Here is a 12,313-nt window from a genome sequence, read left to right as displayed (position 1 = left end):
AGCAGGCAGACTGCAGCTCTCACTCCATCTCTCTGTCGCTTGTCATAATGTAATCAAAATCTCTCTCCCTCTCTCTTTATCACCGAGCCTGACAGGGGCACAGGCAGCCACAGGACTGCAGATTCCTCCAGACCTCACTGGGGCTGGGCAGCTTTGCCACAGGGCTGGAAAAGAGCCCCTCACTGCCAAAACTGCACTTTTGGTGAGCAGGATAATGAGAGAGGTGGCTGAACTCCACAAGGGAGGAAGGGATGGGGGAAAAGAGCCCCTCACTGCCAAAACTGCAGCTTTTGGTGAGCAGGATAATGGGAGAGGTGGCCTGAACACTCCTAGGGAGGAAGGGATGGGGGAAAAGAGCCCCTCACTGCCAAAACTGCACTTTTGGTGAGCAGGATAATGGGAGAGGTGGCTGAACTCCACAAGAGAGGAAGGGATGGGGAAAAGAGCCCCTCACTGCCAAAACTGCAGCTTTTGGGTGAGCAGGATAATGGGAGAGGTGGCCTGAACCCCCCAAGGGAGGAAGGGTGGGGATGTGGGCAGGGGGTGCAGCCCCAGGTGTGAGCAGAGGCAGCCCCAGGTTGGTTGGGGAGGTGGGCAGAGCCCAGGAAGGAGCCTCCCTCCTCTTCCTCGCTGCCTCCTGCCATCCCAGGCTGCTGCCTCACCTCAGCCTCAGGTTCCCAGCGGCTCCAGAGGCAGGAGTGAGCAGGGATCAGTGGATAAGGCAGAAGGCAGCCTGGCATGGACACAGGGCACCGAGCAGGGCTCAGAGCCAAAGCCCTGTGCTCACACAGGAGCCCCTGCAGCTCTGCCCACCCCTGCCCTGAGGGCTTGGCCGGTTTACAGAGCCGGGCTGATCCATCCTGGGCAAATGGCGCAGCATCCGTGATTTGTTGGCCATTATCAACCAGCAGCAATGCAGGGCTGAATTACCCAGAGGAGGGAGGGATCAGCAGCCTGGACGTTCCCAGCTCCCCTGAGAGTGGCCATAAACAAAACTTAAATAATTAGAGTGCTTGGGTGGAGATGCAGCCTCTAAGTATTCTTAGGCTTGCGCAAATATAGGAAATAAATTCTTGGAAGGTGCCAGGCTGGATGGGGCAGAGGGAGGTTCATTTTCCAGATCACTTGAGAGCAGCCATTATAAATCTCAGTGAAAGATGCACCTCCCCAGGCTGGTGATATTTTTAAACTCCAAGAGACAGAGAAAGAAGCGGGGGGAGAGTAAAAAACCCATTTTAGTATTTACACCACAGGCGAAATGGGTATTTAAAAATCAGGGTACATTTTCCAAAGTCTGTTCCTGCCACGCCAACAAATAAAGAATTTTCTTTCTATAGTGTGCTAGCTGGCAATATTAGCCCCAGAGAATTCTCTGCTACCACCATCACTCTGTTGTGAGCTGAGAAATCAAACTCCCAGGAGGACTGGGGGAGTCAGGGGATAAAGGTTCTTTCACTGGCAAATTGCTGCTGCAGCTCCAAAGTCAATCAGCAGCAAATGCAGATCCTGAGGGGTGACTCCTGCCCTGGGTGTCTGGGATGGTGTCCCAGGGATGTCCCAGCCCTGGTGAGGCCCCCTGAGCTCTGGAGATGGGAATCCATGGAGCAGCACGGGCAGGAGCACCAGGCCAGTTTTCCTTCCTGATGCTTCAGTGGGTCAGTGCTGGGGTGGGCACACCTCAGCTGGTTTTTGGGTGGATATTCAGGAAATCTTGCCAAGAGCTGACTGATCATGGACGGGATGTGTGTTCATTCTCTCTCCTGGAGAACCTCAGACAAGAACTGCCAGGGCTCTGCCTTTCCTGCAAGCCCTGCAGCCTTCCCTGTCCTCAGTCCTGCTCCTCATTCCCTCCTCAGGCACAGAGAACATTCCCCCTTTACAAACTCTGCTCTGCCCAGGCCTTTCTCCTCCCTCCCACCCCTGCCCAGGGCTGCTCCATCCTCCACAGGATCCCACCCAGCCCCTGCCAGAGGGATACACAGCACAGCCACCACAGCAGCCAGCAAATCCCCAGAGAAGCCTCCTGGAGAGATCAGAGCACTGCAATCACCCCCTTGAGAGGAGACCCCCACAAGCCCTGCCCCTTTTTCCCTGGCTTCTCACTGATTCTTTCCCTGGCTTCTCACTGAATCTGAGCTCCAGGTAAATTTGGCAAAGCTCAGCCCCATCACTGGGAAGTCTCTGCATGAAACTCACACACACACACACACACACAGAGAGCTCCTGGCCCCCAGATTTTGGGGGGCTGAGCTGGAGGAAGGAGATCCACGAGTGCCCTTTCCCCTCAGCACCCTGCACGTGAAAATAAACCCAGCAAGTAAAACACCCAGCACTCCATGGAGCCTGGCAGAGCCCAGAGGGGTCCTGTATCCAATGGAAACTGGCAGCTGATATGAATTACAGCATGGCAGGGATGCTGCTATGCAACACATCCCCGATCCTCAGCAGCCAGAAACGGGCACAGCCCCACTTCTGCCCCATGCCCAGGGCTGTCCCTTCCTCCAGCACGGCCCCCAGACCCTCTCCTGGTGCAGCTGACCAGGGGAAGAGCCCAAAGAGGCCCAGCAATGAGCAGCTTGTGCAGCTGTGCACCACCAAATCTGCTGTTGCCTCCAGTTCCAGCCCTTAGAACAACACAAACGAGGAGACGGGCAAGAAAAAGGAAATACAACCCCTCCAGAATGGGGGAGATCTTCTTCTTGCGTGCTCTTAAACTGATCTGGATTATCCATCCCTAACATCTCCTCTAGTTTTGGCCCCCCCATGTTAGGAAGGCCATCAGCACTGGTGGGATCAAGGCTCTGGCCTTGCCTCCAAGGGGTCTCTGCTGATTGTGTAGCCCAAGGAAAGCCAGGGTAAAGCCCCTTGGATGCCTCTTCCTAAGGAAAATGTAGCCAGAGCTCGATGCAGGTGATTCTCCAGTGCAAAGTGTCCTCCTGAGTGCAGGCTCAGGCTTTGCAGGGTGTGATTTCTAGGAGAGGTTCCAAGGCAAGGGGAGCCTCCATCAGGGCCGTGGGTTTGGGTGAGTTATGACTGCGCAGAACTGATAACTCAGAGCTGATAAGTGGCACCAGGCTGCTCAAGGACAGGGCAGGGTTCATCCCTCCCTCGCTGCTCTCCCCTGCCCTGGGTGCCACAGCTCCTCACGGGGCAGCAAAACCACCCCAGGCCAAGCTGCTCCGCACAGAGATCAGGAACACAGAGCGACAGAAACTCTGACCTCTCTCCTCCCCTACCTCTCCCATTAAACTCTCCCCCGGCTCTGTGACTTGTGCCCATCAGGGATCATTTGTAACCCTTGGCTCTGCCAGGGCACTCAGCACAACAAGCTCTAATTACAGCCCTCTGCTCTTGAGGCCTCTTGTGCCCACCAGCAGCAGACCCTGAGCCCACAGGCAGAGCTCTGCCCCCAGACCGTGCCCTTGGGCTGTGGAAATGTGCTCCAGCAGCACTTCCCTTGAAGGGGAAATGAAAGGAGAATGAAATTAAGAAGTGAAACCTGGTTTTGCACATGAGAGAACCTCGGAGCAGAGAGCAGACGCTCTTAGGACAGTTCCTAGGTGAAATCCCTGCGCCCACAGGACACAGCTCCACTGCAGCAGCCACACACAGAGCACAGGGCTGGGTCTGCTCTCAGGTGGCCACACAGCCCCCCCTGGGTCCCTCTCAGACAGCCCTTTGTGCTGGAATGTTCTGGGAAGGCTCATGCCAGCCCTGCCCAACAGGACCCTCCATCACTCCTGGCCGGGCTCCTGATGCCCCTCTCCAGCACAGAGGGAGGGAAGGGGGATGGATCTTCCACAAGAGAAGCAAAACAGCCTCAAACCCAGCCTGATTACAGGGAGAGAACTGCTGGGAAGGGAGGTGAAGGCTGAGTCCTCCTGCCTAAGCAGGCTTGGGAGTACCTGCTGTCTCCCAGCCAGGTGCTCCATCTGGTGCCTGATGCTGCTCCGAGGCAGGGATGTGATTTGCAGGTCCTGGACCACATCTGGAGCATCCCTGCATGCTTGGGAGCAGATGGAAGCACTTTGCTGTTTCCTGCAGCTAGAAAGGCAAATTGGCTGGGATGGAGGACAGAAAACCCCTGCATTGGGCTCCACTGCTCCTGCCTCTGCTGGGCTCCTCTCCCTGCACACCTGGGGCTCAAGTGCTGTCCACCAGTCCCCAGCTGGTCTGGCTCAGGCCCAGGGAGGGCAGGCATGCAGCAGAGAGAGGAGAGCTGGGTGGATAATGCTCAGAAATGCTTCCAGCTTGCATCACACCCAATAACGTCAGGGCAGGATTGTGAACCTCCTGCAGGGGCTGCTTTGTGGTGGGGGAATGGAGGAGAGATGGCTCATCAGGTTGGGTCAGTTCCTCCCACCATGCCCAGCACCCCACAAAGCTGCTGACACGACAGGAGACCTCTGTGCCTCCCTAGGCTGGGCCCTCCTGTCCCTCTGGGCTGGGGACAGCAAGGGACAGGAGCTGTGTCCCCTCCCCATGGCCAGGAGCTGCTGTTTGCGTGCCCTGGGACTGCAGCAGAGATGGAGAGACTTGGCTCTGCTGGGAAGGGCTGCAGTCAGTGCCCAGAGAGGACAAACCCTCGGTGGCAGCAGGAGCTGGGCTCCACACGTGTCCCCAAGGAGCTGGGACACAGCACAGGGCACAGACAGCAACACGTGCTGTGAGTTTCACTTCCCATTTCTCCCTGTGACACAGAAGGGACGTTAAACCCAGCGTGGAGTCAGAGGGGAAACTCCTTCCTTCCTCTTTGTCATCTGAGCAGATTTTCTTCTGCTCCAGAGCCAAGGGGTTCCCCTTGAAAACCCTGGGATGTGCCTCAATGCAGCCTGGACTAATCCTGGCATAAAGTGCACCTGGGAGAACATCCATGGCTCAACACAGCCAGGAGGAACCGCGGCACGAGACCTCTCACTCCTTGGTTAAACCTTCACCTGGAACTGCTGCTGTGTGTTAAACAAACCTGCACCTGGAAGGCTCCTGTGGGCTCAGAGCTGGGAAATCTCCGTGCTGAGCTCTGGTAATTAACACCAAGAGGTGTCTCCAATGCAAACTGGGTCCCTGCTCCAGTGGCTCAGCACCAGCTCACCCTTCAGCAGAGCTGCCCTGATTTAATCTGACGTTATTTGAAAAAGCAAGATCTCCAGGGGCTGCTGAGACTGGAGTACCTTTCTTTGTCCCTCCCTCATTTGTTGCTGCTTTTTTGCTCTGATAAGCCTGGCTGGCCTGAGAAAGGGACCGAGCAGGAGCCATCAGCACCTCGGGCAAGGATGGTGCAAGATTCCAACCCTTTCTTGGCAGCCCTGAGGGCTGTGGCCGTCCTCCTGAGCCCTGGCCAACCCACCCCTGCAGCCTCACACACAGCCCAGCTCCAGCTCTTCCCAAAATTTCTGGCTTGGAGCAAACCAGTCTGGTGGAAGATGTCCCTGCCCAAGGCAGGGGGTTGGAAGACAATCTTTAGATGCCTTCCAATCCAAATCATTGTGGATTCTGGGATAAATCCCCTTTTTCCTGCAGTGCTTGCCCCCTCCCTGTCTGCTGGCAGTGCTGTGTGACTCCCCAGATGGGAAGAGCTGGGACAAGGCCACTCGCTGCTGTCCCCCCAGGCTGTCCCCAGCCCAGTGGCACTAGCAGAGGGCAGGAGGTGCTGGTGGCAGCCTGGGAAGCAGGTCATGGACAACCTGCTCTTCTGGTTCCTCCCGTGACTCAGCCGAGGTGTGAGCCCTGCTCAAAGGAGCCCTGTGGTGCCTCCCTTTCAGCTTGGCCTTTGTGGCTGCTCCAGCTGCAGCCCAGAGCGGGGGTGATGCCAGGAGAGATGAGCCAGGCTCTGCCAGCAGCTCCTCGGCCACCAGCTCGTCCCAAGCCCTGGAAGTGCTGCTGGATGAGCCCCTGGGATCTCCCAGTGGATGGGACTGGGCCGGGAGCTCCTGCCTGACCAACGCTGCTGGTTCAGGGGGCAAACAGCGTCTCTGGGTGCTCTGATGGACCCAGAGCTGCAGGGAAGGACCAGCACAAAGCAGAGACTCTTTACCAGCCCCCACGTAGCTCCTCAATGCATTGTGCCAAAATCATGTATATATGTATATATATAAACATATATAAAGCTGTATTTAAGGTTTGAATTCAGACAAGCTTGCTTAACAAGGAGAGGAAACTCAGGATCCTCTACTAACAGAATCCACAATGATTTGGACTGGAAGGCACCTTCAAGATCACCTTCCAAGCCCCTGCCTGGGGCAGGGACACCCCCTGCTCATGGGCTGAGCTGCCTCTGCCCCAGCCTGGTGCCTCACCCACGCTGACACACTCAGCAGCTCCTCCATCCCCGCCAGGGTAAAACCCGACCGGTCGGTTGAAGTGAATTTTAAAGAGAAAAAAAAATCAGCCAAAGACACGTTTTTGCTGCCTGAAATAGCCTGATGCTGCTGTTTGTGAGTTTTGGGAGGCGGGGGAAGAAGAAATAACAGCCAAGAACTCAACCCAAATGCTGAAGGAGACTCTGGCAACTTTTTTTTTTTTTTTTTTTTTCATTTTGGAATCTACTTTGGGATATTAAAGCAGCTCTAGAAAGTGCAAGATGGAGCAGATCCTGCAGTGACACGCTCTGGCTCTTCCCAGCACTCCAGAGAGCTGTTGTAGCTCCCCGAAATGAACCCTCCCTCCAGCTGCAGCCGAGCCTGACCTCAGCCCTGCGGGTCACCACGGCTCAGCCAATGCTCCTTTGATGGAAAAACCCCGTGGCAAAGCAGCTCCAGCCACCTCTGCAGCTCTCTCTCCCCTGTGGAGCATCTCAAAGCACTTTGCAAAGTGTTCCCAGGCCCCTCTGGGAGAGCAGGAATAGCAGAGAGGGATTTGGTCTGCGGCACTTTGGGAGCAGAGGCCCAGATGTGCAGAGGCAGGAGCAGGCACAGGTGATGCCTCTGCTCTGTGTGGCTGCACCTCCAGCTGCAGGAGCTCCACGGTGGGGATAAACAGGCAGATTGTTGAGGCTTGTAAAGCACAAACTGAACTGCAAGTGTTCCCAACCTCTGCCTGGGATCTCTCCTCCCCTTCCCCCACGGCTTTCTGTAACCCCTGTTGGTATCAATATCTCGAGTGGAGCGTGAGCTGATACCTGGTTCCAAATGGATGGGCAGGGAAGGCTGCAGGAGCCATGAATTGAATCCGTTCTGGACGATTGAACTGCTCACATTAAAGATAATTTGTAAAGCAGATTTTTATACCAGACTCCTTACAGCTTTTACAGCGGCGGGACTTTTATTTCCTTATCAGAGCAAAGGAAAAAAAGCTAACATTATCTGAAGGGGGAGGTGGGTGGGAACAGAATGAAATGGCATTGATCAGCTGGACATGAAAGGTTTTCCAGAGAGCAGGCACTGCTCTGATCCTTCTTGGAGGTTGGGTACAAAACCACATTTTCCAACAGGTCCACAGCTACTAATTCACTTGTAGTAGAGGATCCTGAGTTTCCTCTCCTTGTTAAGCAAGCCTGTCTGAATTCAAAGCTTAAATACAATTTTATGTATGTTTATATGTATGATTTTGGCAAAATAAATTGCGAACTCAAGGAGCTACATGGGGTCTGGTAAAGACTCTCTGCTTTGTGCTGGTCCTTCCCTGCAGCTCTGGGTCCATCCCCAGCACCCAAACGAAATAAATGAATGAATAAATATTTAATATCCAGGATCAGACACTCCTGCAGCTGTGGTGCATCCACCACTGAACTGGTCGGGCCGAGAGTCTCGCCCACACAGGCTGCAGGGCACTGTGCTCAGGGCCAGGTTTTGGGGAGGATGATCCTCCTGGAGCACTGCAGAGCTGGCTGTACCCCGGCCTTGGCAAGGCACCACGAGATGCACCACTGGCTTATCCTGGCAGAGCTGTCAGTGGGACAGTGCAAGACAAACTGCCACGCTGCTGCAGTGGCAACAGAGGAGCTGCTGGCAGCACAGCCCTGAGAGCAGCCAAAAATAGGAGGAAAAGTCTTGGCAGGACAAGGTGAGATGCCAGGCTGTGTCAGGGTCACTGCGTGTCTCCTTGGTGAAAGCAATTCCCAGGGGAGCACAAAGTCCTTTGGTTGAGCCAGCACAGTCCCCAGAGCATCGCTGCCCCTCCAGCGCCTTTGCCCGGGCTGTGGGGGGAGGATGAGGAGGGTGAAGAACGGCACGGAAAGTTCTGAGACTCCTTGAGAGGAGCCAGAGCTCAGCCCGGCACCTGCCTGAAGCGCAGAGGAGCGCGGGGAGCCCGAGGCTGTCCCTTCCGTCCCCTCTGTTCGCAATGCACAGCCGATCCCTTTGTCCTGCGAGCACCGAGGTGCACCCAGCCCTGCTTTCCCATCGCCCTGAGAACCTTTCCCCTCTCACAGCCTCCCTGGTTTCTGGATCACCGCCCCCTCCCGTTCCATCCATTTTAACCAGACCATCCAGTGGCTGGGATCTGTTGATCTCCCATGTCCTGATGTTATCGCATCCCCGTCTGTGCCAGGGAACTCTGGGCCCTGGCGTTTGCTCTGATGGCCCAGACCTCGCTCCCATCTCAAAGTCTCAGCCCAGCCAGCCTGGCCGCTCCTGTGGGACGCTGCCCCAGCCCCAATGTCGGAGGAGAGGACGCAATTCCACCCTGCCTCCATTGCAACTTCTCCCCAGCTGCAGATCCCAGCCCAGGCTGGATCCGCTCCTGTGCCCGCGCTCCAGCCCCAGCCACCTTTGAAAAGGCAAAACCCCGGCTCCGTTTGCATCCCTCAGTTCATTCACAAGCTGTAAACGCAGACTGCCGACCCCCTTTCCATGGCTCCGACTCCCGGAAAGCCCTCCAGGATGGCATTAACCCCTTCTGCACTGGAGCAGAATAAATGAGTCCCCGCAGGGCACTGGCCAAAGTGGGTCACTCGCCCGCTTCCCAGCGCTGCGCCGAGCCCGGGGCAGCTCCCGCACAGGGAAGGACACACGGACAGCTCTGCCACCGCCCGGCTGGCTCCAGCGAGCGGGGAGAGGCGCATCTCTGCCCACCTCCTCCGTTCCAGAGACGGATCAGAACCCGAGGGATGGATCGGAACCAAAGGGATGAATAAGATGCCATCAGGCAGCCAAGCTGAAAGGCAGCGAAAGGAAGCGCTGAAAGCTGGGAGCGGTCCAGCCCCTCCGCAAAAGAGCCCGTGGGAAGTGTGTGCGGAGGGGAGCGGGGATTTTGGGCATGCTGGAGAGCCCAAAGCCTCCGTCGCTCCTCCCGAAACATCTGCGCTCCGTGCCCAGCCTCGTGGCTGCCTTTCCGGGGAAGCCTGGCTGCTGCGCCTCGCTAGACGCTGCTCCGTCCAAAAAGCAAACAAACGGCCTCGGCTCGCAGGGCTCCGGAGCCCGCTGCCTGCAGCTGCTTCCAAAACAAACGAGCGTGTTGTTCCGAGCCGAGCCGCCGCTGAAACCGGCCCCGGCTCCTCTCCCACCCTCGCGCAGATGCTCCCGCACCTGCTCCGCACCCCAAAACGCCGATCTCACCCTTCCCGCACCCCGTTTCCCCCACGGGCACCCCGCAAACCCCGCCGGGGCTGCCTCCAGCCCCGCAGCGCCCTCGGGGGAGCGGCTCACCTGGTAGGAGCGCGGCTGCCAGGATGCAAACTCCGATAGTCCACCACGATGCACGGCAACTTGTCTGCAGCCGTGAAGCCATGAGAGTTCCTTAAGAGCAATGGGCAGGGGTCGGTCTGGCAGCGCCGCGGGGCCCCCCACCCTCCCAGCCCCCGGTGATGCTCAGGTCTGCTTGAAAAAAAAAAATTTTAAAAAATAAAAATAAAAATAAGATCGGAGGTGGGTGAGGACAAAGAGGCGGTGGGAGGGCGGGAGGGATCCGCACATCCGCGGGGCCCCTCTGGGCGGGCGCGGGGCGCTCCGGCCGCGGGGCAGTGCGGGCGCTTCCTTCTGCAGAGCCCGGGCGAGTGACGAGGAGGAGAGAGGGGGGTGGAAAATGCGATTAAAAAAAAAAAAAATATTGAGAGGGAAAAAAAAAAAAAAAAATCAACCAAAAGAAACCCCAAAAGAAAGAGGGGAGGCAAAACAAACGAAGAGCGGCTCGGCAGAGCCCTCGGCGGGCTGCGGCGGTGCCGTGGCTCCGGCGGCGGGGCTCGGCAGCCCCCGCCCGCTGCCCACCCTGCGCTGGGGCCCCGGCGGCGCTCAGGCGGTGCCGGTGCGGGGCCGGGCGCGGCGCTCCATGGCCGGGCGGGGGGCGCGGGGCCGGGCCGGCCGCGGGGCGGGGGTGCCCGGGTGCGGTGCCCGGGTGCGGTGCCCGGTGCGGGGCTCGGCGGCCGCGCTCGCACTCACGCACACACTGGCGGGAGGAGCCCGCCCCGTGATGTCAGCGCTCGGAGGAAGGAGGGCGCAGCGTTAACCCTTCCTGCGGCCGGCGGCTCCCGGCGATGCGCGGCCAGGCGAGGGCGGGACGGGTGGCCGGGCTCGCCGCCCGCCCCTCCGGATGCTGGCAGCTGGCGGCAGCTGGGCTTTGTTCGCCGAGCAGCCCAGGGCGCCTCGCCGTGGGTTGGCGGAGGTGCTCCTGCCTCGCCGCGCGGGGCTTGTGGACTTGGGGCTGTTCCCGAATTCTTGAGCTGTTCCTGAATTCCTTTCGGACGCCGGAGCGCAGTGCCCGGCGCCCACCGCCCGGACCGAACGCATTTTTCACCCTGCGCGATGTGAGTGAGATACGTGGGACCTAAAGCGGCGATCCGAAACGCCTGGGATGTGGATACCACAGCGTTTTCCTGGGGTCTGCTGGAAGAAGGAGCTTGTTGTGGCCACCCTCTGTGTGCGCCGATGAGCGAGGGGATTCAGGGCTGGCACAAGGGATGATGCGCGGGAGGAGGGGGCAGCGGTTTCGCTGCGCTTTGTAGCAGCCTTTATTGTGTGGACACAGAGCCAGCCTTTGTGGATCTCTCGCCAAGGAGGTGTTTAGCCTGCTAATGCCGGCTCCTGAGCTGCCCTGGCCTCTGCAAGGATGCTGAACCCCAAACAAAGATGTGAACAGCAATGACAACAACCAACAACAAAGTCATGTTGATTTCAAGCTCCATTAGAACAACACAGGAACAAATCAATGCCTGGCAGGCAGAAAAGGATGGAATCAGTGGGGAAGGATACCACACATAGTGGGAAAGGGAAACGGGGGGGGGGAGCCAGCAGCTATAAAAAGATACCCCCAAGGACCCCTTCAGCAGTCTCCTCCTCCTTTTAATTCCTTTAGAAGTTAATTCCTGTTCGAGGGAAGGGCAGCTCTGTAACAAAGCGGATTAGGCAGATACAAGGTTTGTTCTGAAATAACAAAAGTTATTACGTAGTAATGAGGTTTAGTTAATAGATTCGCAGACTGTAAGGCCGCTGGGATTCCTTTGGACATCCTGCCTGTGGACCTGAGGCTGCTGAACTGATGATTTCTGCCTCCTGCCTCTTCTCTAAAGCTGCAGGCCTGAGCTCAGAAGGGCAACCCCCCATCCTCGTGGGCAGGCAGGCTATGGGGAGTTCCCAGCATCCTTGTTGTTGGTTGGTTTTCCTGTCTGCGGAGTGTTTATCTGTCTAATTTCAGTTTTAATCCATAAAATCTCATTATTTCCTTTCCCAGCTCCATTAAAGAGATACCTCCGATGAGACATTGCTCCCCTGGGCAGGTCTCTCTGAGTTACCATGGAGTTCCCCACATTAACAATGCTCCAGCTTGCTTTATTCCCAGTGTTACATTCCCCTTTCTCCCACTTGTTCTGTTGTCACTGCACCTGAGCTGACATCCCTGAGATCTGTGGGGCAGCCACACCTCAACTCTCCTCCTTTGAGCTTCCTGCATTTCAGGCGGGGGAAAATTCACATTTCCCTTCAAGAATCTGGGGAGATTTCATAGAGCCTTGGGGCCTTGGCTTCCCAAATCACAGACCTCAACCATGTGAGACAAAAATGTAAATCCATTTAGCAGCAGCAGCAGCAGCAGCAGTGGACCATTAGCCCTGGTGCATGAGGCCTGACTTACTGAGCCAGAATGTATTATTTTCATGATCCTGCACAAAGCAAAACCCATCACATTTGGCACAGTTCTGGCTGTTAACTTCTAAGATTTATTACACAGTGCCATGGGGGCCCCTGTTCTGCAGCATTTTGTGAGACCAAAATTTCCGTGAAGCCCAAGGGGACTCGTGCATGAGCAGGAGAGGCAGGAGCAGAATGCTCTGGTTTGGCAGTTTTTTGTTATTTCTAGGGGAGGAAGATCATAATATGTACCATATTTAATTGCATCATGCTTTATATTGTTTTTAATTTGGGGAGGTCTCTGTGTGCATGGCCTC

At 56.7% G+C, this 12,313-nt stretch overlaps 1 protein-coding gene across 3 annotated transcripts in view; it reads right to left on the bottom strand.

The window, feature by feature from the left end:
* Positions 1–10,271, bottom strand: part of NECTIN1 (nectin cell adhesion molecule 1) — a 100,471-nt gene extending 90,200 nt beyond the window's left edge. Inside the window, exon 1 of one of the 3 annotated variants that reach the window (XM_036397371.2) lies at positions 9,585–10,271. In XM_036397371.2, the coding sequence (XP_036253264.1) occupies positions 9,585–9,666 (82 nt within the window). In that variant the 5' untranslated portion in view covers positions 9,667–10,271. The remainder of the gene's footprint in view (positions 1–9,584) is intronic. The other 2 variants (XM_036397373.2, XM_036397372.2) reach the window with 2 other exon arrangements.
* Positions 10,272–12,313: the final 2,042 nt, after the last annotated feature.

Source organism: Molothrus ater, chromosome 22, assembly GCF_012460135.2.
Source record: "Molothrus ater isolate BHLD 08-10-18 breed brown headed cowbird chromosome 22, BPBGC_Mater_1.1, whole genome shotgun sequence".
Taxonomy (NCBI): Eukaryota; Metazoa; Chordata; class Aves; order Passeriformes; family Icteridae; genus Molothrus; species Molothrus ater.
This window is presented reverse-complemented; position numbering and strand designations above follow the sequence as displayed.